The 26096-nt window shown below is 38.3% G+C and overlaps 2 protein-coding genes across 2 annotated transcripts in view; one reads left to right on the top strand and one right to left on the bottom strand.

Annotated features, from left to right (window-relative positions):
• Positions 1-1124: 1124 nt before the first annotated feature.
• Positions 1125-22949, bottom strand: LOC144458195 (uncharacterized). The gene is made up of 5 exons (XM_078156841.1): positions 22700-22949; positions 14101-14148; positions 7055-7140; positions 6460-6550; positions 1125-2669 (listed from the first exon to the last, which is right to left on the bottom strand). Exons 1-5 carry the CDS (start codon positions 22714-22716, stop codon positions 2438-2440), a joined length of 474 nt encoding a protein of 157 aa, XP_078012967.1. The 5' UTR covers positions 22717-22949; the 3' UTR covers positions 1125-2437.
• ALKBH8 (alkB homolog 8, tRNA methyltransferase) overlaps positions 21655-26096 on the top strand; it is a 50728-nt gene continuing 46286 nt past the window's right edge. Inside the window, exon 1 of the mRNA XM_020996179.2 lies at positions 21655-21704. Within this exon, the coding sequence (XP_020851838.1) occupies positions 21691-21704 (14 nt within the window). The 5' untranslated portion in view covers positions 21655-21690. The remainder of the gene's footprint in view (positions 21705-26096) is intronic.

The following is a 26096-nucleotide window of genomic DNA, read 5'->3' as shown; positions in this document are numbered from 1 at the left end:
GACAGACACAAAAGAAATTATATGACAGGAAAGTATTTGAATCAAGCATCGCTAATAAAATTTTGATATCCAAAATATCCTGGGAATTTACATAAATATACAACACCAAGTGCCATTACTTAATTAATAAATAAAATAGCAATTAATAAGGGGTACATGGTGTGTTCAAGGAGAATTAGCACCTCTGATGTGAGGGCTTGCTGAGCCCTTTTCAGGGATGCTCATCCACCTTTGGAGTTCACCTATCACACAACTGTGGCTTTAAGAAGCTATAACACGTGCAGTGGCCACAGCTCAGTAAAACCAGCTCAGCAGATAGGCTAAACCAGGTTCAGGGTAACAGAGAGCCCTCAAACTGGTCAGTGAGTTAGGGGGATATCTACCCCAAGCATGTGGCAACTTCCCCCAGTGGCATGGGTAGTTGAGAACAATGAAGGTGGCTGAAGCAGGCTGAAGCAGGCTGAAGCAATAAGAGCATGGTTAGACTTTGAAGATGCCAAGGTCATCCACTGCATCCTGGGCTATCACCAGTTGTTTTGATTTTCGTCTTGCCACTGGACTTCAGTGACTCTGGAAGACAGAGTGAGGCTGATGACTTTGAGCAACTCTGCCTCACTTAAATCCAACTCACAAGCAAGTAGAGACATCACCCTTGTGATGTCATTGATACTCCTTGAAAATGAAGGACAAACAATAACAATAAATAAGCAGTCAAAGATATTAATAGTTTTCAAAAGAAAAGTTGTAATTTATAAGTAACTACATGAAAATATGCTGTCAAACTCCAGTAGGAAGAGAAATTACAAATGAAAGGAACTCTTAGGTTTTATATCATTCTGTGCAAATAGGCGAAGAAAAAAAAAAGAAGAGAACAATTAATGTTGAAGGCATTTGGAGAAGATAGACACACTGCTGCATTGTTGGTACAGCTATAAAATGGTCCAAACTTTTTGAATTTTAATTTGAAATTACGTTAGAAAAATGACTAGCAAGTCAGTCATGCTACTAGCAGGCATATCCATCCATCCATCCATCCATCCATCCATCCATCCATCCATCCATCCATCCATCTATCCATCCATATAGATATAGATATAGATATACACACATACATATACATATATATGTATGTATGTGTATATATATATATATATGCATACACATACACACACACACACACACACACACACACACACACACACACACACACGTATCCAAAGAGGCCAAAGACAGAAATATTGGTCAAAATAGAGTTTATCTTTGAGAGGAGCTAAGTCATTTATCTCTGCATGGCCTGGGACCATGCAGCCTCCTCTTTATTCACCATTTTCCTCCTTGTGCTGGCATCATATCCCCTGCATCTTTCACCTCTTTCTACCTCTTGCTCTGAGAACTATAATCAAATCAACATTTGCCTCTGGAAAAGATAGGTCATTTGACTTCCCTACTGTTCCACTCACCAACTTTGAGACTTCCCAAACCAGGACTCCCTTCCGTGGCAATCACTCCCCTATGTGTTGTGTCTTCCCCTTTAGAGTATAAGCTCCTTGAAGGCAAGCACTATCTCACTTTTGCTTTTATATTCCCAGAGTTTAGCATGGTGCTTGTCTCATAGTAAATGCTTAATAAATATTTTTCATTCACACACTAAAATATTCATAGCAGTACTTTTTGTGGTTACAAAGGACTGAAAACAAAATGAATACCCATTAATTGGGGAATGGTTGAAAAAATATGAATGTAGTAAAATATGACAATGCAGTATGAACATAAGGATTCAAAGGAACACTGGAATATTTATATGAATTGATGCAAAGTGAAAGAGAACAATATACATAATTACTAAAGCAATGAAATGAGAATATGAATTTCCATTGAGTAATGAAAACACCAATCAAAGTCTGAGAGAGGAGATAAGTAAACATACCTTTGCCCTCATAGCAGCACTGTGCTTCAGTGATGTGGTCTCTATATTGAAAAGGCTGAGGATCACTGTACTATACCTTCCTTTCTTGAAGTACCTAAATCTAGTTAATAGTATTTACTCTAAGGCTTATTTATTATCTGCCTTATTGCTACATCATGAGAAAGCTTTGCTATTAATGAAATGTAGGTGTGGTGTCATCCAAAATTTTTGATTTTATGTAATAGTGACTACCCTGCTTCCTACTGCCTAAAGGCCAGGTATGTTACATTTCAGCCCTCCCCAGTATTCTCCTATACCCTTAAAGAGAACATAGGGGTATTCAAACTCTCTACCATTGCCTCAAGCCCCCATCAGTGGTATTTCCCCAATTTTAGAGGTCCTCTGCACCTCAGTTCCATTTAACCATTCAAGAGCCAGATTAGCAAAGGGATATTTACTTCAAAGGTATAGAAAGAATAAACATACATTCCCCTAATACCTGGGGTGCATAATCACTCACTACACATCACTTCAAACTCTGCAGAAGGGAGGGAGATCAGGTTCATAGCTTAACTCAGTTTCTATGTAGCACAATCCCAACAAATTCCAAGTCCCAAAAGCCCCTCTTGGGCTCAAGTTCCAGGAACACTGAATTCTCAGGGTTGGTTTGTTGGTCTGGCAACAACATCCAGCCTGGAATCCTGCCTCCAAAATCTCCATGGCTAGAGTCTGGATCTGAAGACTCTTCCCCCTGTGCCTAGAACTGAAAAAGACAAATGAAACAGATGAGAACAAAATGCCATGCCTGTTTGTTTCTCAGAGCCACAGTGCCTAAGGGGGGTGGGGAAGGGGAAGAGAGATAATCTTTCCTCTCTCCAAACTTGATTCACGGAGCTTGTGCTATGGGTGAGTAGTATCTTTACCCTTTGGATGCTGCCAGAAAGAGAGAGTTACTATCCCAGTCTAGTAGTTTTAAAGATGCAGTTAATGGAAAGAGGCTAAGGGAGAAAGGAATACAGAATATCTTCTCTCAGAAGCTGGTCCTTGGTGTCTTCCACATGGGTGCCTCCATGTTAGGTAATCTATGTGTGTAAAACAGAGTCCCATTATAGTTACACATCATGGCATAAAGCATTTTGGGGCTACCAGGACTAGCTTGTATGGAGGGTAGGTGATTTAGAGTAACCTGGATCGACCAATTCTTGGAAAGTCTGACTTTTCAGCTACAGGAGTAGCTTTGCTTAGGGGACCTTGTCTGCTTCTTGTTACCATGGCAAATGCAGTTTTTCTATGGCACCTTCCCCGGAGCTTTTGATATATTTTAAAGTAAAAATCTCAACTCCTTCATATACTCTGTCAAATAATTTGGGCATAGACCCCCAAATTGGAGGGGTGAGGCTTGTTGCCATCTTTTAAAATAGAGTGCAGCCACATCCCCAATCCCTGTCTCCACCATTCCCAATAATGGCCAGTATTCAGTACTGTAGAAAGTTAGTGGTGTTCAAGGAGGGACTTTCTCCCTTCAGAAGAATTACAGATCACCTTCCCCCTGCTCTGTTTACCACACTGCCCCATCTTGCTCCAGGTGCAACCTTTATTAGTTGTGTCTCATCTTGGGCATATACTGTAGGCATGCACATTTGGCAAGAATGTTACTTTGAGTGGCACTATCAAAAAGACAAAAAGGTACAGACATTATGTAAGCATTATTGGTTATGGCAACAAAAAAGGTAAAAATGATCTGAATCAGATGGTACATGTGATGAAATACTATAATGTAATTAAGAATGACAAATGTGAGGAATATAAAGAAATATGGAAATATATGCAAAATAATGTAAAGTAAAAAAACCTGAACCAGTAGATTAGCTTACATTTAGACTATAATTCTATAAAAAAAGAAAATATATGTGCAACTATTGGGGCAATGGAAAAACAAAGACAACGGGAAGACAGTGAGAAGGAAGGAGTAATGAATAGATGAGTTGTTATAGAGAACCATTTATTGAAGGTCTTTTAAAAATGATTGGTTGTAAAAATGCACATTTGGTCAGTTTTGTTATTGCTTATTTAGGATTATAGACTTGGAACTACAAGTAACCTCATTTTACAGATAAGGAAACTGAGGCAGAGAAAGGTAAAGTGATTGATTAAGGTCATACAAATAACTAAATGGTGGAGCCAGGATGTAAACCCAGGTGCTCTAACTTCAAATGTAGCATTCCTTGTCCCATGCTGCCTCTTTATATTCCTAGGGAGTAAGATTGAGGAATGGCCCATATGACCCATTTTGATACCTATGATACTAGAAACAGGTCTGGATTTTGAGACACAAGATTTGAGTTCAAGCCCTGATTCTGCCACTTACTAGATATGTGCCCTTGAGCGAGTCCCTAACATTTTGGAGTCTGCTTTCGCAACTGTAAAAGGAAGGGGTTGGACTAGATAACATTTAAGGTTCCTTTCTGCTCTAAATCTACAATCCTGTGAATTAGAGGAAAACCCAAGCACACTGGATGGATACCCCATGGAAGATCTGTGGGAAGATATAGGAATGAGTCATATAGGGCATGCAGGGATGGGTTATAATCAGCATCGTTGTAGTGAGTGCTCAATTCAACATGACCGACTCATATTTTCTTTCCCACAAAGATATTTTTCTTATGTCATCCTTTATATCATTTCTCCTTCTTAATTCATAGGATGTTATATGCTTGTTTGTAACATGTTTATGCTTGCATGCCTCTCTTCTGACTTTTGGAATATGCTTAACTTTAAATCTTCGTCATATAGCATCACTTGAAGAATACTGTTATTATTTAAATTTAATAACAAATTATTTATTAAATAATAAATTTTTATTGCTTAAATTTAATAATAAATCATGTTTATTAAATAATTACTTGTTATTGTTTAAACTTAATAATACATTAAGTTAATAAATTGTCATTGTTTAAACTTAACAATAAATTTTAAAATGGCATAGAGGGCTCACACGTTCTCAGATGTGAAGCTGCAGATATTACAACAAAAGGTCAAGGAATAGTTTGTGTATATTTTGCATACATTTTGTATTTATTTATATATGCATGTACTGTTGCTCTCCCCACCTCCCATAAGATGCAGGCTGATTGAAAGCAGTAACTGTTTTATTTTTCTCTTTGAATTCTCTATGCTATGCACTGTGGAGAGCCTGGTATGTAGTAGGTGCTTAATCAATGCTTATTGATTGATTTATTGAAGAATTGAGTTGAAGGCAGAGGAGTTATCTAATACATTCTAGCTTTCTATTAGTTCCTATTATGCTAACTTGGACTTTAAACTATTTACTAGTACTTCAGGTATTGATAGGACCAAAGAAGATTAAGATTTTTCAGAAACCAAGCAACTACCTTTATAATCAAACTCTCATTTGGTACCTGGGGTTTAAAAATTTTGTGTTTTTTTTTTACTTTTAACTTTCACATATATATATGTATACATGTATGTATATGTATATGTATGAATGCATCTTACATCAACATTTATGCAGAGCAGGAAAAACTTTCTACTTCTCAGTATCTTCCAACTTATGGAGAAATCAACATGTCATTTGGATTGTTGCAGTCTAATGTGATGTGGTTGTGTTTTTGTTTCAGAGATCACGGATTGCAATAACTTTTGCTTTTCTCCCTTCTCTTCAGTGTACTTGGTATGTCTCTCTAATTTCCTTCGCAGCTCAGGAAACACTATCCTACTATCTCAGCTCCCCTTCTCCTCATGCCCTCAAAAGATATCTTCATTCTAAATTTGTTATCCTTAAAGTCTTCCTTTCATCTGAGTCTCCATAGTGCCAGCCCTAGAGTCAGGAAGACTCAACTTCCTGAATTGAAATTTGGCCTCAGACACTTGCTGTGTGACCCTAGGAAAGTCACTTAACTCTGTTTGCCTCAGTTTTCTTATCTGTAAAATGAGCTGGAGAAAAAAATGGCAACCCACTCCAGTATTTTTGCCAAAAAATGTCTAAATGGGGTCACAAAGAGTCAGAACATGACTGAAATAACTGAACAACAGCCACACTTGCTACTCTGGTAGTAATTAATTCCTGCTGAACCTTTAAAGCCATCTAACCCACAGTGCTCCTCTCTAGTTTTAGATTCCCAAAAATCAATTTCCTCTTGCCTTCTACTGATCCCTGTGTTACTCAATCTCAGGGAAATTCCTGAATGCTAAATCTATTTTTTTCCCTCTTCTCCCATTATCTTTACCCTAACCAAAACTAGACTCTCTTAAGCAATCAATAATTATTTGTGAAGTGCCTACTTACTCTGTGACAGTTGTGGCTGTCTAGTTGCTTCAGTCATGTCCAACTTTGTGACCCCATTTTAGGTTTTCTTAGAAAAGATTCTAGAGTGATTTGCCACTTCCTTCTCCAGCTTATTTTACAGATGAGGAAATTGAGGCAAACAGGAATGAGTTGCCCAGGATCACACAACTAGCAAATTTCTGAATTCAGATTTGAACTCAGGTCTTCCTGATTCCAGGCCCAGCACTCTATCTACTGAGCCACCTACCTGCTTCTTCTCCATGCCAGGAATGGTGCTGAAGTTTGAGGGTTGCAAAGAAAAGCAAAGACACTGTCCCTGTCCTCAAGGATCCCAAATTCTACTGGGAGAGAAAACATTAATAAGCTATGTTCATACAAGATATATGCAGTGTAAGTAACAGCAATATTGTGCTATGGTCAACTGTGAATGACTTAGTTATTCTTAGCAGTACAATGATCCAAGACAATTCCAAAGGACTAGTGGTGAAAAATGCTATCTAGCTCCAGAAAAGGAACTGAACAAGTCTGAATGAAAATCAAAGCATACTATTTTTCACTTTATTTTTTCATGGATTCTTTTTGGTCTGTATTTTCTTTTACAATATGACTAATATGAAAATATTTTGCATAATTGCACATGTATAACCTATATCAAATTGCTTACCATCTCAGGGAGGGGGGAGGAAAAGGAAGAAGGGAGAGACTTTGGAACTCGGAATTTTAAAAAACAGATGTTAAAAATTGTTTTTACATATAATTGGGAAAAAATAAAATATTGTTAAAAAAGAAAAAGATATATACAGTATAGGTAGAAGGTAATAATATTATGAATAATACTTTACTTGGATAACTGTGATAACATGACTGATCCTTTGACTCCAATCTCTGTGCTCCTTTCCCATCTATACTGGATTCTGCAGTTTTCAGGCTAATTTAAAAAAAACAAACAAACACTGAATTCATTATTTAATTACTGTTCAAAAGCCATCAGTAACTCTTTGTTGCATTATCAAATTGAAATGTTTCTGCCTGCCTTCTAAGGACTTTCACGGTCTGATCCTGTCCTACCTAACCAGGTAACTTTATTTCTAATTATTCCCAAACTGGTCCCCTTACATAACTTGCTCATTCCTGCCTATGTACTTTTGTTCACATGTAATCTTAAGCAAATCATTCAATTCCTCTTGGTCTCAGTTTCCTTGCCTGTAGAATGAGGGGATTGACCTTTATAATTTGTATATCCCCTTCCTGTGCTGAAATTGTGTGCTTTTCATTAGTGTGAAAGGGGCCAAGCAACATGATTGTCAGTAATGATTAAAAGTAAAAAACTAGAAAATATACCATACAAAAGAATCTAGGATAGTCAGGGACATAGATTAAGTGACCCAACAGGTCTTTTCTATTTCAAATTTCTATGCTTTTATGAAATTAAAAAACACTCCAGTTTAAGAAAGTCAAATGCAATTATACTTTTGTTGAACCCTGCTCACCTCTTCTCTTTAGATTAAAACTGTCAGTGACTAGGGTCCATTTCACACACACACACACACACACACACACACACACACACACACACACACACACACATATATAAACATACACATACACACACACACACATAATCAAGGTGGAAGTGTATCACAAAACAGGGATATGGAGGGTAAAGTAACTAAAGGACAAGTCAGAACTGCAATAGTAATGTTAAGAGAACACCACACATTCAGCATTCCAATGCATACAGCCAGATGCTTTAAAGGAAGTGCCTTAATGTTACATATAAGACTTTGTTTTTGTTTTAAAAATGACAGCAGGGGGAAACTGAAATCAGTGCTTCCAATTCAGACCTAATGTCTGCTTTGTATATATATCATCAGCATCATCAGCATCAGATAGCTTTTTTCAGCCAATATTTAGTTGATGGAAAATTAAATATGAAACTCTAGTGGCATATTCTCATATAGACTGCAGAATAATAGAAACGGAAGAGAATTTTGAGATCGTCTAGTCCAACCCCTCATTTAATAGATCAGGGAACTGATGTTCAGAGAACTGTAGTGACTAACCTAAAGTCACACTGATTGTAGTTAGTGGCATAGGTGGAATGTATTTTTAAAATAATGGATGGAGGCAACTTTCATTAAATGGAATAAGAGATCAAGAGCATTAGAACATTGGAATGTTGTTGTTCAGTCATATCTGACTCTTCATAACCTCATATGAGGTTTTCTTGGCAAAGATACTAAAGGGCTTGCAGATGAGGAAACTGAGGCAAATAAAGTTAAGTGACTTGTCCAGAGTCACACAGCTAGAAAACATCTGAAGCCAGATTTGAACCAGGATGATGAGTCTCCAGGTCTGGCACTCCATCCACTGTGCCACTTAGCTGTTCCCAACACTAAATGTGTTTATCCTTACTTCAGACAGACAAACACATCAATGAACAGAAAAATAAACATAAGATGACTCACACTGAAAGGCCTGGGGAAAGACAAAATGAGTACTCAAAATGGTAAAGGTAGCCTGGATATGTGGCTCTATCAGCAATTAGGACCTCTATGATATTCATATGTGTCTTGGTGGATAAAAGGAGAGAGGTTACAAATTTGAGTGTATTGATCCTGAGAGCAAGAGGAAGTCTTGGGTCAGTTCATGAATCATAGATTTAGAGCTGGAAGGGACCTCAGAGGTCATTAAGTCTAATCCCCTCACTATGTAGATAAGGAAACTGAGGCCCAGAAAAGGGAAGGGATTTATCCAAGATCATCTAGGTGGTTAAGTGGCCAAGTGGGGATTCAGATCCATGTCTTGGGACTCCAGACACCACTCAGACATCTCATCCTGATCCTATCCAGAAACATCAGTACTGGTTTCACCTTATGTCTAGTAGATAGTACCAGGGAGCTAATGACCTGGAGGAGCATGCTTGATCCACATTTTTACTGGCTAAGAAGCAATACCGTATTAACAGAACTGAAGGCAGTAATTGCCAAGCTGTTCTCAGTGATGTCTGAAAAGTTTGGAGGGATGCTACAGGACTAGGGATGGGCAAATTTTTCCTCCTGTTTTTTAAAAAAAGGAGTAGAGAAAGAGCTTAACTTTTACAGAATCACAGACTTTGAGAGTTAGAAGAAACCTCCATGGCCATCTATTCCAAATCATACTAGAAAAAAATCTCTACTACAACATACCCAACAAGTGGTCCTCCATTCTCTACTTAAAGACCTTCAAGGAGGGGGAACCTGAGTTCCCCATTATCCCCTACTCTACACTTCATACTTTTTGACATTGTCCTCCATTCTTTCTTCTTTAACTCCATCTCTGATAAAGAGGCAGCCTTTCTTCTCACAAGGCCAATCCTACACTTCACTCCCCTATCACTAACACTCCATGTCCCATAGGCACCTCAAATTCAATACGCCTAAAACAGAAGTCATTATCTTGGCTCTCAACAGCCTCCTCCTTACTAACTTCTCTATTGCTGTGGAAGGCACCACTGTCTTTCCCTCTTTTAGGTTTGCAATCCTAGTCATCCTCAGCTCTTCCATTTCCCTCATCCCCCACATCTAATCAGTTTTCAAATTTTGTTAATCCTACCTCCACAATATATTTCACATCTGGCACTTTTGTCCAATTAAGATAGGTACTATCAAATCTAATGTAGGCCTTCCTAACATTTACCTGGATTATGACAACAAGTAGACTTCTAAATGAGATTCCTACATCACATTTCTCTCCCTTCCAATCTACCCTCTACACAGCTGTTAAAATGATCTGCCTAAAACACAGATCTAAATATGTTATCTGTCTGCTTCAGAAGCTCCAATGGTTCCCTATTGCTTCTATGATCAATTATCAACTTTTCTGTTTAGCTTTCAAAGTCCTTCACAATCCAGTCTTCTTTTCTAGATCTAGTGTTACACATTACTCTCTTTCACGGACTCTACGTTCCAGCCAAACTGGCCTACTTGTTTCTCCCCATATCTGGTATTATATTTTCTGTACCTTTGTGCAGGATGCCTAGTTCCCTGGAATGCATTCTGTCCTTACCTATGTCTCTTAAAATCTCTAGCTTCCTTCAAAGTTCAAATCAAGTGCCACCCATCCTCATCCCTCCCCTGGCTCTATCTCACTAGTGCCTTTTCCCCAGAAATTACTTTTAATATATTTTGTTTTTATTTTATATGTACATGGTATACATTCTCAACAGCGGAATTATTTCATTTTTATCTCTGCGTCCCAGAACCTAGCAAAGTGACTGGTATGCACTAAGTACATAATAAATGCACATGGAATAACTGAATGAATGAATTCTACCAGTCTGTAAAAATCTTACTCATTCACAAAAGGCAGGTGGATGCTGCCCAAATTTGCCACAACTATTATTTTCCTTTTGTAAAAAGGGAATATATAATAATTCCATTCTTTACCTCACAGAGTTGTTGTGAGGAAAGTGCTCTATAAATCTCAATTTTACACACACACACACACACACACACACACACGTATGTATATATATGTTAATACTATCTTTTGATATATATCCATGTTGGGAAGTTGTCAAGTTCATTGTGGAGACCAACATGGCCTCATTTAAATTTCTAGGCAGCTAGGTAGCACAGTGGATAGAGCACCGACCCTGAAGTCAGGAGGACCTGAGTTCAAATCTGCCCTCAGACCAAACAATTGACACTTACTAGCTGTGTGACCCTGGGCAGGTCACTTAATCCCAATTGCCTTAAAAAAAATTTTCTAGGCAAAACATGAACATTTACTTGTAGATAAACACCCAGAAACACAAACTTTCTAATAATCTAAAAACTGATCACAGAAAAGAATTTAATAATTCCTTTGAGATCTTTCCTTCCCCCTATGATTTCTGCCCATTGGTGTTGGGTCCTGGATACCTAAGAACGGCAGGTTTAAGTTCATTCCATTTTCTACGGACCAGAGAGGAACCAATTAGTTTAAAACCTTGTGCAAAGCTCATTCTTCCAGCTCTCAGTTTCTTTGTGTGAAAAATTGAGCAGTTACTTTAGATGATGTCTAGAGTTCCTTCCATCACTATCATTCTATTTAAAAAAACAACTCAGTTTATGATAATTATCATTGACCTTTATATAGCTTTATGCTTTACAGAGCATTTTATATTAAATGTTTCCTTTGAGCCTCAAAACAGCTCTTCAAGTTTGAGCTATTAATATCTCCATGTTTTGAGTTCGGGGTCAGCAAGTTTAAGTGATCTGCCTTTGGTTCTATAGCTAGTAGACCTAAATCTCTGAACTCCAAGTTTGTTACTCTTTCTACTTCAGCAGTGAAGTTTACAGAAGAGCTGATAATATGACAGTTGACAATATGCAAACCAACATTATCAGGTACACTTCCACAGTCTCTCAGAAAAAATTAATGACAGCTCACAAAAATGATCCTTTTATATTATAGTCTGCCTGTCTCACCATAGCAACAATTCATCTTCAGTCTCCTAACTTCAAGGGATTAAAAAATTCAGCACTGCAATTTTTTTTTGCATGAAGGGTTTTTTCTTTATTTCCAACTTGGCATATTGTTTCCCTCAAGAAGAGCCCTCTGATCAATGCTAATTAATTATTAATTCTTAGGTCTAAGAATATTTATTCACTTGTCAACAGGCTTCTGAGAGATGATGAAAAGTAGGATGAAGTGCTAGGTGCTAGTTAACATCATATTGATTGCATATTCCCTGAAGTCGCATTTGCATATATGTGAAGAAATTATTCTGATTGGCTCTGTTTCTGACTATGAGTGAAGGAGGGGAAATGCAAAGGTATGCATTCCGTTCCGACTCTGTGGGATAAAATATTGACTTTTTCAATAATTTTAAATTGTGCACATATAGAATCTTGTACCTATTGGTCAAAAGTTATTACACTTCTCTGTCTTCTCCTATTTGGCATCTTGCTTATGGTATGTCTTCATTTCTCAAAGCCTGTCCCTTTCCCCAAATTTGCCAAATCTTCACGTTAGCTACCACACCTCGAATAAGAATCAGACAGCCTTTGTAAACTTAAAATTACTGGGGAGTAGGGAGTAGGTAGTGTTTGACCAGTGGTCTCCCTACAACCCTTCTCTATAGTCAGCGACAAGGAAGCTTGCTAATCTCTCTGAATAGATAATTTTACATCTGAATCCCCCTCCTTAATACAATTAGTTGCCTATTTTTTATTAGTTCACCTGAGAGCAATCCTAAAGTGATCTAAATATAAGATGTGGGCATTTAAAAGGGCATATTAAGAATTTGCACTTTTCATTGCTCTTTTTATAGGTGCTCAATAAATACTTTAAAAATGAAATTCAGACTTAGATTCTTATAACCTAGCCAATAGCTCACTAACATTCAGTCTCCTTTAGAGTCTGCCCAATGAGTGATCTAATAAACCTTGTCTTTGGCTGAAAAAAAAAATTAAAAAAATAAAATAAATTTGTATAAAGCTAAAAGAAAGAATAAATATAAGGGAAAGAATGAAATTCAATCCTAGAAAATTACTTTTGAAAGTGGTGTTTTGCCATATGTCCTGAAAGTCATAATATACTCTACAGCCCTTAGTTCTAAATAGAATCTGGAGACCAAAGTGCTACTATGTCATTCTTATTCTTATTCTTATTAGCTTGGTGTCGGTGAAAGTGCTTTGCCACTGAAGCTATCTGGCCTGCTCTCTTTCTTGTTTTCAAATCTGGCCTCAGCTCAATGTCCATCTGTATTGGTATGTCCAATATATTTATGTTGTTGGACAAATTCTACACGGTGTCCATTCAGATGCATATTGAAATCTGGTCAATAAGACATTGTTCAATCCATTTGGTCTTTTCTGTGTGGGTGGACAAGCCAGACTCCTTTGAGTAATTACAGATCTTTTCCAGAAGGCTCTAAGACGTCTTGGGGCTTGATGCAAACAAAGGCAATCTCATACAATAATAACAGCTAACATTTATAGAGCACTTTAAGGTTTGTAAAGCCCTTTACATACATTATTTCATTTGAACCTCACAATACCTGTGAAGTAGGTGCTATTACTTCCATTTTACAAATGAGGAAACTTCTTCTGAGAGAGGTTAAATGATTGCCCGGGCTCATCTGAGGAAGGACTCCAATTCAGGTCTTCCTGATTCAAAGTCCAACACTCTAGACACTGTGCAACTTTTGCAAATGGGGTCATCTGAAAGATCCTTTCATATTTAGGGAGTCCCTCCTCAACCTGGATGTTGCTCTGGATTTCCTCTTTCCCAGTGGCAAATACTTTTGTGGGACATACATTTCTCTCTTTTATACCTCAATAATGTTGATTATCAGAGGGTCATAGAACATGCTTGTTTCTGTTGTTATATAGTCCACGGAATGTTGAATGATTTCTGATAAATTGATAGAAAATATCTTGTTGTAAAAGAATGTAGAAGGCAAAGTTTTTGTTCTACCATGTGAATACTTTTTTTTTAAATAAACAATAAGCACAATGGGATTTCATATTCTCTGCATCTTTTAGTCAATCGTGAGATGGTCAAGAGGTGGTCATTGGTGAATATTATTTACAAAAGCCTGTTTGCTCCCTTGAAGATGCCCTCAATTTGCATAAAGATGACTCCCTTAAAGTCTTCAAATAATAATAATAATAATAATAATAATAATAGCAATAGCTAGCATTTAAATAGTGATCTAAGGTTTTAAGGTCCTTTACACATTATCTCAGCTGATCCCCACAATAATTTTGTGAAATAGGTACTATTGTTGTCCTCATTTTACAGGTGAGGAAACTGAGGCACACAGAGATTAATTATATATGGAAGAATAGATGTGTTCTTGGTCACTTTTTCTTTTGGAATAAGGTCCAACATGTTTTTCAATGACTTCTTACCTCACCTTTTTTTCTGAATAAATTCCATTCCTTGCATCCCAGAGATCCATCCCCTGTAACAAAGAATAAAAAAGAAAGAAGAAAAAAGAGTTAAGCAAAACTAACCAACTAACCAAGTCTGACTATACATGTGATGTTCCACACCTATAATCTCCCACCTCTGCAAAGGCTGGGGATGGGTGGGCGTACATTTTCTCAGCCCTTCTTTGGTAAGAAATCTATGCATTATAATTTACAGCGTTCAGTTGGATTTTTTTCCCAATAAGCATTTAAGTGCCTATTATATGGAAGGCACATAACTGAGGAAAACAAAGACTAAAAAAACGGAATGTTCTCTGCTCTCCAGAAACTTACATTCTCATGGTTGCTTTCATAGCTGAGTATTTATTCTATTTCATCCAACTTCTTGTTTTCTAAATCTTTATTTCATAACCTCAAAAACCTGGTCCAGAAGAATAACCCTAGAAATGGAAAGACCACTGGATTTGGAGACAGAGAACCCCAGTTTAGAATCCCAGTTCTGTCTGCTAATTACGGGACACGTGATGTTGGACCGGTCACTTTACCTCTCTATTTTGCTTATTTTATTTATGTTTAATTATATGTAAGTGAGGGAGTTTTATAGCATTCAATTAGTATTTGTTAAGTACCTATTATGTTGTTATTGTTGTATACATATGTATGTATGTATGTATGTATGTATGTATGTATGTATGTATGTTTGTATACATTTATGTATTAGGTGAGGGAATTGAAGGGATTAGGACAGTAAATGGTTAATTGTGGAAACTGAGTGAACCACACCGTCTTGTTACTTAATTCTGAAGACAGCTTGGTTCTCTTTCTATTCAATTACGGTTCTAGTCCAAATTCTATCCTGTAAGAAAACTTTATTCAATTGTAGGAACTGGGAGAAAACCATGTTGTATTATTTAAACCTAGTCTTGTGTGGCTGGGAAACTGGACCACCTCTATCTGCTGTTTAGAGACCCTTAATTAAGGATCTAGGTTATGCTGACCAGAATCTTGGTCAGATTCAAAGATTGACACAAAGAGTTTTCTCAAAATTGTACATCTCTATTTCCTTTTTTTTTTTTTTGGTTAGGCAATGGGGTTAAGTGACTTACCCAGGTTAACACAGCTAGTAAGTGTTATATGTCTGAAGCCAGATTTGAACTCAGGTCGTCCTGAATCCAGGGCTGGTGCTCTATCTACCGCACCACCTAGCTGCCCCCATCAAAATTGTACATCTCAAGCAACCCACATGTTTTATCTGAAAACTGGCCCCGTACAGATCAATCAGTTATTGTTTCTATGCTCCTTTGATTGTTTACAGACACTTTGGGGAGCAGGACATCTCCTTTTCTGAATTCAGGGAATTGTGTCTGTTCACTCTCCCCCTTCCAACTTGGAAGATTCCTAATCTTTCCTCTAATTAGAAATCAGATTACTTAACGTATTGTTTCCTTTTAATTAATGGGCCTTATCTGATAGTTTTATGTATAAAAGTCTGTCTCCTCCTGGATTTGGGGTCCAGCCCTAAACTGAGCAAGAGGCTTTGGTCCCAACTTGTTGGGCAATTGCTATGCTTTGCTTAATAAATCAATACACTTAGAATATCAAGCTTTTGTTTCCTCACTCATTGCATCTTTTACAAGCCACACAGAAATAGTGCTATATGCTATGAGTATGATGGGAAGGTTGATCCCAATGTCCCTTCTAGCCTTACATCCAATGATTTCGTTAGGAAGTTGACTACATTAATTGACATAGGGTACATATTTAAAATGTTTTTCATCGGTCATTAAAAGATGATAGTGGGTAGCAGAGTGCTAATTCTAAATTCTTTATTGGTTCTCTACAGATCTGCTCTGAAATTACTAAAGATCATACAGATTTTTGTATCCTGAGATAGTTGCCAACCACTTCTATTCTATTCTAGTCCAGGTCTCTGTGAAAATCTGATTGTAGTCAAAATTTCTCAGTAACAGGCAGATTTCCAGTCTTTTCAAGACTATGCAACAATTTTTGCATGAATATTTTACATACGTAATTCTGTTTTGTAAGTGACCCCCACAATTTTCCTGGCAGAGTTTCCACATCTTGCATCTCAGATTCAAAGCTGGCCTCTTTGCTTTTTCTTCTCCTGGATTTTTTGGAAAAAAAAATCTATTGCTTTTCTCCTGTAATTACTGCAGGAGGAATACTTACATCATATGATTTATAAAACTACAAAATTTCCATTGTACTTTATTACCTGAACATGAATAATGCATCAAGTCTTGAAATGTCACCACTGAACGTCAAATGGTTTTTACATAATCTATTATTACTGGAGTTTCAAGAAGCTAGCAGTCCCAAGAGGCAGCTGTTAAAGCATAAGTTTGGAAAGAAAGCTTGGTCCAACTTTGTGATTTAATCAGGAGGTGTAAACTGGCATCTAAGAAGGATAAATGAAAAGGAGAAAAAAAAGGACTCAAGAAATACTTCACTAGGAGTAAGCAAAAAAAAACCAAACCAAAACAAATCCAAACTACTAGTTTTTTTCTAGGACAAGTTTAAAGAAGAAAGGTTAAGAAATGAATGAATTGATGATTCTGAAAATTCTGTAGTGGGCAAAAAATACCAAAAACAATAGCACCCCCTTCAAACAAACAAAAAAGAAACAAACAGAAAGTAACCCCATCATCTGAAGGATCAAATTTTGAAGGAAAGAGAAGCATGCCCCCATAGTGACACTTTTCATGGGGGTGATGGTGGAAAGAGGGTGCAATCCTTTTCATGACTGAGAAAGCCTGGTGTCTTCATTTCCAAAGCTGAAATGAAGTTTTTTATCTTCAGATATCCGATTATTTGGCAAGAATGCTCCTCTCTCCAGCTCCCTCTCTCTCCCTTTTCAAAGAGAGTTTTCCTCTCCATTCTTCTTGTAGGCTTGTCTCTATTCAGAAAGTAATTGGAACTCCTCCCAGTTCTTCACTCCAAGAAAGAGCTGCAATTAAAAATGCTTTCCATGGAGGAGTTGAAAAAGCCATAACAAGTCTATTATTTTTCCCCCCTCATCTTCAGCATGGGGTAAGTTCCCATCCTCACACTTAGCTTGTAGTTATGGCGACACAGGTTACATTCCTAGATCCAGTCTAGGCAGTTATGAATTCAGATGTCTGTTGGAAGATTCTAGTATTGCTTTGTTCAATATTTTGTCGTTCTGATAAATTGTTATGGATTAACTTTTCAAAGCCTGAGGCCCAGGTAAAGAAAGACACTTTGGCTTTATTGACACTTTTACAAAACAAAACCACCACCTGAACTGAACCACCACCTTGGTGGGTCTTCTGTCTTAGTCTTCTTTTCTTCCCCTTGCCATTAAGACTTTACATCTTTTCATTTATCTCTTTAGCTGCAGGGAAGGCAGAGTGAGGACAGCATCATGTTGAAGTTAAAATATCATAAACTTATGTTATCCATTGATCCTTCTCCTGATGAAGACAAGCCAAAATATGGGTTTTGTTCTTAGGTTAAATTATGAATAACTGATAGAGTCTGGGGCTTCAAATGTCATGACACCTAATCTGTAGACTATGCATGGTGCTCCCGGTTAACGAGAACTGGGCAGTCAGGTGGCACAGTGGATAGAGCGCTGGGCCTGGAGTCAGGAAGACTCATCTTCCTGAGTTCAAATCTGGCCTCAGACACTTACAAGCTGTGTGACCTGGGCAAGTCACTTAAATCTATTTGCCTCAGTTTGCTCATCTGTTAAAATGAGCTGCAGAAGAGACTGGCAAACCACTGAAGTATCTTTGCCAAGGAAACCCCAAATGGGATCACAAAGAGTCAGAGACATGACTGAACAACAGCAATAGAATGTATTGAGCATCTGAGTGATTTTGGCCCCTTGTGGAAGAAGTGGAGAGGGCAGAGACTTGAGGCAGGTAGATCAATTAGGAAGCTGTTGAAATAGTCCAACAAAGATTGACAAGGGCCAGAATTATCCAGCCCTTAGCATAAAACCTGGCATGTGGTAGGCACTTAATAAACGTTTATTGACTATCAGCATGAAAAGACTTCTGTCTATTTGTCCTAAGGATTTGGAGTCAGGATCTGGGTGCTATTCCTGGCTCTGTTAGTATTAATACCTATGTGAGCTTGGTCAAGTTCCTCCATCTCAATGAAGTTTCAGTTTCCTCATTTTTAGATCATTTTCTAAGGACTCTTCTAGCCCTAAATCCTATGAAATGAAATTAGATGACCAGAATGCCCATCTCAGTTCTCCATGTCATTTCTTGAGCAGCTTTAGGGAGTCACTTAACTTTTAAGGACCCTCAGTTTCCTCATCCATAAAATGAGGGGACTAGACAAGATGACCTTTAAAATCCCTTCCAGTCCTAAACCTATTATCTTATGATACCATGCATATGTTAGCTTCTCCATGTGCACCCTCTGCTGGGCAGGCAGTGTTAGTACTCCTAGATATAGGTTACATATTCTTTCAGTGGTTTAGCTTTTGAAAAAAGTCATGTCATAACATAACAATGTCAGACCTAGGGACCCTAGGGATCATTTAGCCCATTTCCTTTATTTTTTAAGTTTCTTTTTTATTACTATGAACTTGATAAACATCAACAAACAGGACCATTTCCATACACAAAGAACAGGGAAAAAATGGTATAAAAACTGAATTTTCATTACCTACAACATATGTGTGCGTGTATGAGATTGAAAATAGTAGTTCTAGCATTATGTTACTAGACTGAATTATTCTGATATGACTACTTATCTGTGTACCTCTTGTACCCACCAAGTTGAAGTAAGGTCTTTGATGGCAGAGAATATTCTGTTTTTATCTATCTCCAGAGCCTTGTCTATAGGTCAAGTTAACTTAGCATTTTTTTAAAGCACCTACTATATGCCAGGCACTGTGCTAAGTGCTGGGGAAGCAAAAAAAAAAAAAAGCAAAAAACAGTGCCTATTCTCAAGGAGCTTACAGGGAAGGGTAAGACTGTCACCAAGGAGAGAGGTGGGGGGGGGATGGAGAGGGAAAAGGGAAGCCTTGCTGGAAATTATGGCTTTTGATTTGTGCTTTGGAATTCCTTAGATGCAATTCTCCTTAGATGCAAAGGAGAAAAGAGGACATTCCAGGCAGTGAGCACAGCCAGTCAGAAAGTGGATTGCATTTTCCCATAAAATACATAGTACTTAAGGGTTTTGTTCTGTGGTATCACATAATCATAGAAATGATTGCAATGTCAGAACAAACATAAAACAATTATAAACCTCTATAATTATTTAAAATAATAAAATTATGCGCCTGAGTTTTAAAAACAACCATAAATGTACTCTACACATTACAACAGAGGCCCCCAAAACACCATAAAGTATACATTTAGTGAATAAAAATATAATTGCATTATAACATAAATTTGTCCCCAAAACCAATATGCTAGCTATTATAAACATTAAGTAAGCATTTGATTAACATCAATTTTACTTGCTTTCTTAGAAATTAGAAGAGTTTTGGAGAAGGATGCAATATAGAGGGTTGTGAAAGAAAATTTGAAATTTCTTTTTGACTCAAAAATTTCCTTGGCAAGGATATCCAAAATGATTCAATTAAACAAGCATTTATTAGGTGAGTACTATGTGCAAACTATAGACAATTCTAGTAATCTCATTTTTAAAAACTCATTTAATCTCATTTTTTGTAGCTTTGGGAATAAATACAGTGCTGATCTTTGATTCTGGAAAACATGAGCTCAAAAACCTTGCCTTTGATGCCTACTCTATCAATTGAGTGGATTATTTAACCTTCAGGTGTCTCTGGGAAGTCCCTAGTTCCCACCCTAGGAGTTCTCCACCCAATGAAATCACCAGTCCTTGTAGTATTCAGTAAAACTGTAAGTTCCTTGGAAACCCGGAGCTCGTTGCTTTTCTTTCCCCCCGTAGTAAAGCTTGGCACATAGTAAACATTTCATAAATGTTTGTTGCTGTTCAGTCATTTTCAGTCATGTCTGACTCTTTGTTACTCTTTTTGGGGTTTTTTTGGCAAAGATACTGGAGGTTTGCTATTTCCTTCTCCAGCTTATTTTATAGATGAGGAAATGGAGGCAAACAGGGTTAAATGACTTGCCCAGGATCACATATCTAGCAAGTGTCTGAGGCTGGATTTGAACTCAGTTGTTCCTGACTCCAGGCCTGGCCCCTCTATCTACTTTGTCACTAACTAGAGGGTCTTAATTGAAATGACAGTTTTAGTTTAAGTTTAATAGAATGGAAAACATTTCCAAAGCACTAAATATGTGACCTTTGCATCTCAAGCCTTGGGGGGTCCCTTCCAGACTTGTACAAAGTTTAGGAGGAATGATGTGGCATAAACACAACAATAAAAATTAATGAAATGGTTGCCTTAACAGAAAAGAATTTTTTTTAAAATTGCAAGCATTTGCATAACATTTCAAGGCTTGCAAAATGCTTTGTGTATGTTATCCAATCCTGATAACAGCCCTGGAAGGAGGGGTACTTTATCCCATCTTACTGATGAGGAAACTGAGGCAAACAGATTAAATGACTTGTCTAGGGTCACACAGGTCTGGAGGCTGGATTTGAACCCAAATCTTGTAAGACACCTTAGCCTATGAATTTGAGATCTTACACACAGAAATGGACTGTTAGAAATCTCACCCCAGAAAAAGAGGCCAGAAAAATGAGGGTGTTAAAACTGTGAAAATGCAGCCAGGAAAAAACTGGGAAGACTTATATGAACTGATGCAAAGCAGAGTGAGAAGCAGGGGAACACTGTACATAGTAACAGCAATATTATAACGATGTGTGGCAGTAAGGTACCACAGTGGATAGAACACTGGCCATGGAGTCAGCAGGACCTGAGTTCATGAGCATCAGACACTTGACATTTACTAGCTATGTGACCCTGGACATGTCACTTAACCCCACTGCCTAGCCAAAAACCAAAAAATACATTGTAACGATGATCAAGTTCGAATGACTTACTCTGACCGAGACAATTCTAAAGGACCCATGATGAAAAATGCTATGCAACTCCAGAGATAAATGATGAACTCTGAGCACACACTGAAGCATGCTGTCTTCAATTACTTAATTTTTCTTGCTTTTCTTTTAACATGGCTAACATGGAAATGTTTTGCATGATTTCACATGTATAATTAACCTCACAATTGCTTGCCTTCTCAATGAGTGAGGGAGAGGGTGGAGGAATAGAGAGAATTTGGAACTCATTTTTTAAAAAAATTGAATGTTAAAGTATACAAATTTTGAAAAAAAATTAAATGTGGCCACAATATGTGGTCCTCTGCCACAATAGGAAATCTTTCCTCTCCACCCCCTTTCCTTCCCTCGTCCCCCATGAAGAGTTATCAACCATGGCCAACGAGTGCAAACTATTATGGAAGGCGCAAATGCTGCCACCTCGAACACTTTAGGAATCAAGAACTCTAGGTCACGAAGGGGTTAACTGGTTGAGGCGGGGGAGGCGGCCCTACGCTTAGGACCGAGAGTGGAGGATTGTGGGAATTGTAGTCGTAGCCCCGGCGGCTGATGGGAAATGGAGTGCCGCTCTTTCCAACATGGCTGCCCCCAGGTAAGGCCTTGTGGTGAACAAGGGGGCGGGTGGGGACAGGTTGTTAGGCTGTCAAGGTGGAGGAAGCTGCTGGGGGTTTTACTAATAGAGAGTCAAGTCTCGGCCTCCCACTGGCTACAGCTGCTCCCTTTTCGCTTCACACTGGGCGGGTCTTGTAGTCAAACTCAGAGGAATCCTAGGTTTGGTTCCGCGTGCGGTGTGCGGCGAGGGGGGCCCTGCGTGGCGCCCTGCGCGGTGCCTGCACTTCTGTGTGCCCCTGTGGTTGGCAGACGTTTGTGTGGTGTTCGCGTTTGTATGGGCCACTTTTATATTTGTCTGCGATGTGTCCCTTCCAGTGTTTACCTTGATTATTTCCGGTTGTTCCTGTATGTAACTTATTTGTCTCCCTCATTAGATTGTGAGCTCCTCGAGGGCAGGACCTGTCCTTTACCTTTCTTTGTATTTCCAGCCCTCAGCACACGTAGGAGGTCGTTAGGAAATGGTTAGTTACTGATAGACAGTGCCCCAGGCAAAGGCATTCCTCGACTTGAGGTTTCCTCACCTGGAGCTCTGTAGATCACGGGTTAGGTCCACAGAATGTTATGCAGTGAGTATGTATATTTGGGGGTATTATGGATCCGAGTGCGGTGAGTTCATTTCTGTCTCAGGGCTCACCTCATTAACCCATCTTCTTTTCTCAGTACCCAGTTCTTGGGGGTCCCTGTTTCTCCTGCTCTTTAAAGTTCTTCCTTGGTTCTAGATTCCAGACTGCTCGCACCTACTAAGAGCCTTGCAGTTGTCCTCATTTTTAGCTCTTAGAGACTGTTGTATTTTATTTCTCACTCCGCTTTTTACTCCCTCCGGTTCCATCAGAGGAAGAGGCGAATCATAACAGTGAACTATCCTGGAGGCCAAGGGAGAGGAGGAGGATTCACGGTGTCAGAAAGAGACCAAGAAAGAGACCAAGTATCTTTCTTTCGAGAAGTTTATCGGTGAAGTGGAGGAGAGAAACTTACCCAGATTCTAATAACATTTCCCACCACTCCTTTCAGTCTTCAGACAGTGATTCATGTTCCTTTTCTTCTGTTCTCCCTAAAGATCCTGTACTTGGTGGAAGTAGATTTAAGATTATAGTTGGCTTGAGTTGCAGAGTCAGGAGAAGGCTTTTTTAGGATAGGAGAGACCTCAGTGTACTTGTAGGCTGAGAGGAAGGAGCCAGGAGAGAGACAGATTGAAGATGTAGAGAAAGACGCCATGACTGATGGAGCAAGGCTAGGGTGTAGATGAGAGGGATGGGGTTGAACCGTCAGATGATGAGGTGAACTTTGGCCAGAGGAAGTGATAAGTTCAACTATTAGTGACTTTTGAGGGTTAGAAACTGATGATTATTTAGGAATGAAGAAAATGTATATCTGAAATTAGAATGTGAATTGGGGAGAAATGGGATTCTGTTTATTAGAGATAACTTGCAGAAAACTCAAATTTATTTAATTAAGTGAGCGACTATTCTGCCATTATAGATTAAGAACAAGTTTATATGTATATGGTCGTAAGGCTCCACCTGCTGGAAACTAGATTGCTAACTGCAAACATAAACTTCATCCAGATTCTAATAACATTTCCCACTACTCCTTGTTAGTCTTCAAACTTTTATTCATTTGCTGTTCCTTTTATTCCTTTTATCTCCCTGAAGCTCCTGTATTGAAGTAGGTTTAAGTCAAATCCAGGAGGCCTTGAATACCAAGCTAAGGATTTGGACTTGAGTGATGAAAGCAGCTAAAGAATATTGAGCAGTGATCAGAGTGGTGCTTAGAAAGGTTAAATTTGGCCATGGCATGTATAATGGAGAGGCTGGAGGAGGAGACTTTTGCAGTAGATCAGGCAAGAAATAATGAGGGCCTGATCTATAGTGGTAGCAGTGGGAATTGAAATTGGATATGTGATACTTTGGGAGTGGAACTGACCAGATGTGGTGACTTCTGTGTGTACAGTAAGGAAAAAGTGTCAGATACCACCGAGATTTTGAACCTAGTTGACTCTGGGAAAGTAATAGCTAAAATGAACATTAAAAAAAAACCCCTTGGTGATTCTCACTTTGTGCTATCTTCTTTGCATGGAAACCACAGACATGCATACCTAGTATAGGAAGAATATCTAACCTAATGACTCCAAGTTATTTGGAAGAGATTCTTAGGACTTTCAGGTTCCATCAGAAAAGCATCACTTTGTGAAATGCTTCCTCTGCCTCCAATGCGGAACAGCTGGGTGGTACAATGAGTGCCACTCCTGAAGTCAGGAAGACTTATCTTCCTGAATTCAAATCTGGCCTCAGACACTTACTTGCTGTGTGACTCTGGGCAAGTCACTTAACCCTGTTATCTCAGTTTTCTCACCTGTAAAATGAGCTGGAGAGGAAAATAAATAAACCACTCCAATATCTTTGCCAAGAAAACCCCAGATGAGGTCATGAAGAGTTGGACACAACTGAAACAACAGAACAACATGTCTAATGCACAAAATGTGCCTGAACTTGTTGTTTACTTTTTTTGTGTGTTTGATGATGGAAGTACCTTGTACAAATAGTGATTAATAATAGCTAGCATTTATATAGCTCTTTAAAGTTTGCAAAGTGCGTTACACATGTTAACTCATTTAACCAAGTAGGCGCTCAATAAATACTTGTTAAAGAAAGGAAGAAAATCAAATGTGTTTTAAAAGCAATCATTATAGAAGCAGTTGGAATATTGATACTTCCTTAATACTGCAGTGGATCTGTGATCTCATTTCTAATGTGATAGCCTTCCATTGGTGCACATCGTAACCCATACGTGCCTTTGATTTGGGATGAATCTGTTCATGTGCTTCCTTAGATCCTTCACAGAGGATGCACTCAATTGTTACATGTCTTCCTCTAGGTCTTTTTCTGTTTCTTCAGTACCATTTAAGAAACCAGGTTGTCTGTCCCTTCCTCTTTCCACATAACCAGTCCAACCTCTTTGATTGAAAAATCATGTGTTTTCTTGATACAATCTCTTGAACCAGAGGTATCAAATTTGGGCCCAAAGGGGAGGGCCCTGTAGCCCACATCATATTAAAATGGAAGTGTTTGACAAAATAAATAAAATGCAATACAATATAGACAATGTTCATTTGTGGTTTTCTAAGTCAGTATGCTGCCATAGGAATCTTTTTCTATTTAAGTTTGACACCACTTCCTTAAGCCACTTCTGTGTGGTTCATCATTGGCAGTGGCATGTAGCTCACTTTATAGTCTTTTTGTGCGTTTGTTAAGGACATGCAAGATTCCTTGATAAATGCAGCCACAGATGAACCACACTTCCCTCTTCTTGGGAGAGAGATGGAAGATTATTGGCCCAGAAGGCTGCATATGCTATCAGACTCAAATGTTGATTGATTTTAATTAGCTTTTTTTCTTTGTTATAAGGGAGAGTTGAGGGACATCGTGACTAGGTGGCTAGAGCTGGTCTTCAAGTCAGGAACACCTGAGTTTAAGTCCTTCCTCTAACACACATTGAATGTGCCACCCTGGGCAAGTCACTCTACTTCTCAATGCCCCAGGCTACTCTCTAAGATGTTAAGGTACAAAGTGGGTACTGATTTTAATTGGTAGAGGGAGTTCCTCATTGGGGTATCCTGTATTGTTGAAAGTGCTTGGCCAGTCAAAATAAGAAGTTAAAGGGTGGAGAAGATGGCTAATGGAAAGTAGCTCTGGATATAACTGTGGCATAAATAACAAAAGACACCCAATAAAAATTTTTAAAAGGCTATCACAAAAAATAACCGTGTTCAGAAATTCTCAGGTTATTAAAGTCAAGTAATGTAGGAAGCAGAGAAATATATGCTCACCAGTTATATTGATTGTATCAGCTCAAGAAGGTTCCTTGATCTTCAGTTAGTGGGGCAATGATTTCTCAAAACAGATCAGCCTAACAATTCATACAGGAAAAACTAAAGGGATGAAGATTATCTATTATTCAGACTATGACCCAGTAGCACGACAGTCCATTGAGTTAACGTTTGTGTTTACACAGCTGCCTGGGTATCTTTCTATTTGCATTGTTGTTAAACCTGATATTTATATGGCACTTTAAGTTTTGCAGAGCACTTTACAAATATCTCATTTTATCTCAACATCCCTGGGAGGTAGGTGCTATTATTGCCTTATTTTATAGATGAGGAAACTGAGGCAGATTGTCACTTGGAGTCATATAGCTAGTAAGAGTACAAAGCCAGATATGAATTCAGGCTTCCCTAATCCCACGTCCTGAACTCTAATCATTGCACCACCTCGCTGCTCAAATCATTTCACATACTGTCTAGGTGTCTGGTAGTCATTGTGTTTATTGTTTTCTTGGCTCTGCTTACTTCACTGTGCATTATTAATTCATGCAG

Source organism: Phascolarctos cinereus, unplaced genomic scaffold, assembly GCF_003287225.1.
Source record: "Phascolarctos cinereus isolate Bilbo 61053 unplaced genomic scaffold, phaCin_HiC Scaffold_726;HRSCAF=1367, whole genome shotgun sequence".
Taxonomy (NCBI): domain Eukaryota; kingdom Metazoa; phylum Chordata; class Mammalia; order Diprotodontia; family Phascolarctidae; genus Phascolarctos; species Phascolarctos cinereus.
The sequence above is the reverse complement of the archived record's forward strand: the minus strand, read 5'-3'. Positions and strand labels throughout refer to the sequence as shown.

Excerpts from the sequence above, each read along its gene's own strand:
- LOC144458195 (XM_078156841.1), bottom strand. Across the intron at positions 6,551-7,054 it reads ATGTTATCACAGTTATCCAA|AATTTGGGATCCTTGAGGAC; the intron begins GTAAAGTATTAT and ends CTCTCCCAGTAG. Across the intron at positions 2,670-6,459 it reads CTGGCATGGAGAAGAAGCAG|TTCTAGGCACAGGGGGAAGA; the intron begins GTAGGTGGCTCA and ends TGTCTTTTTCAG.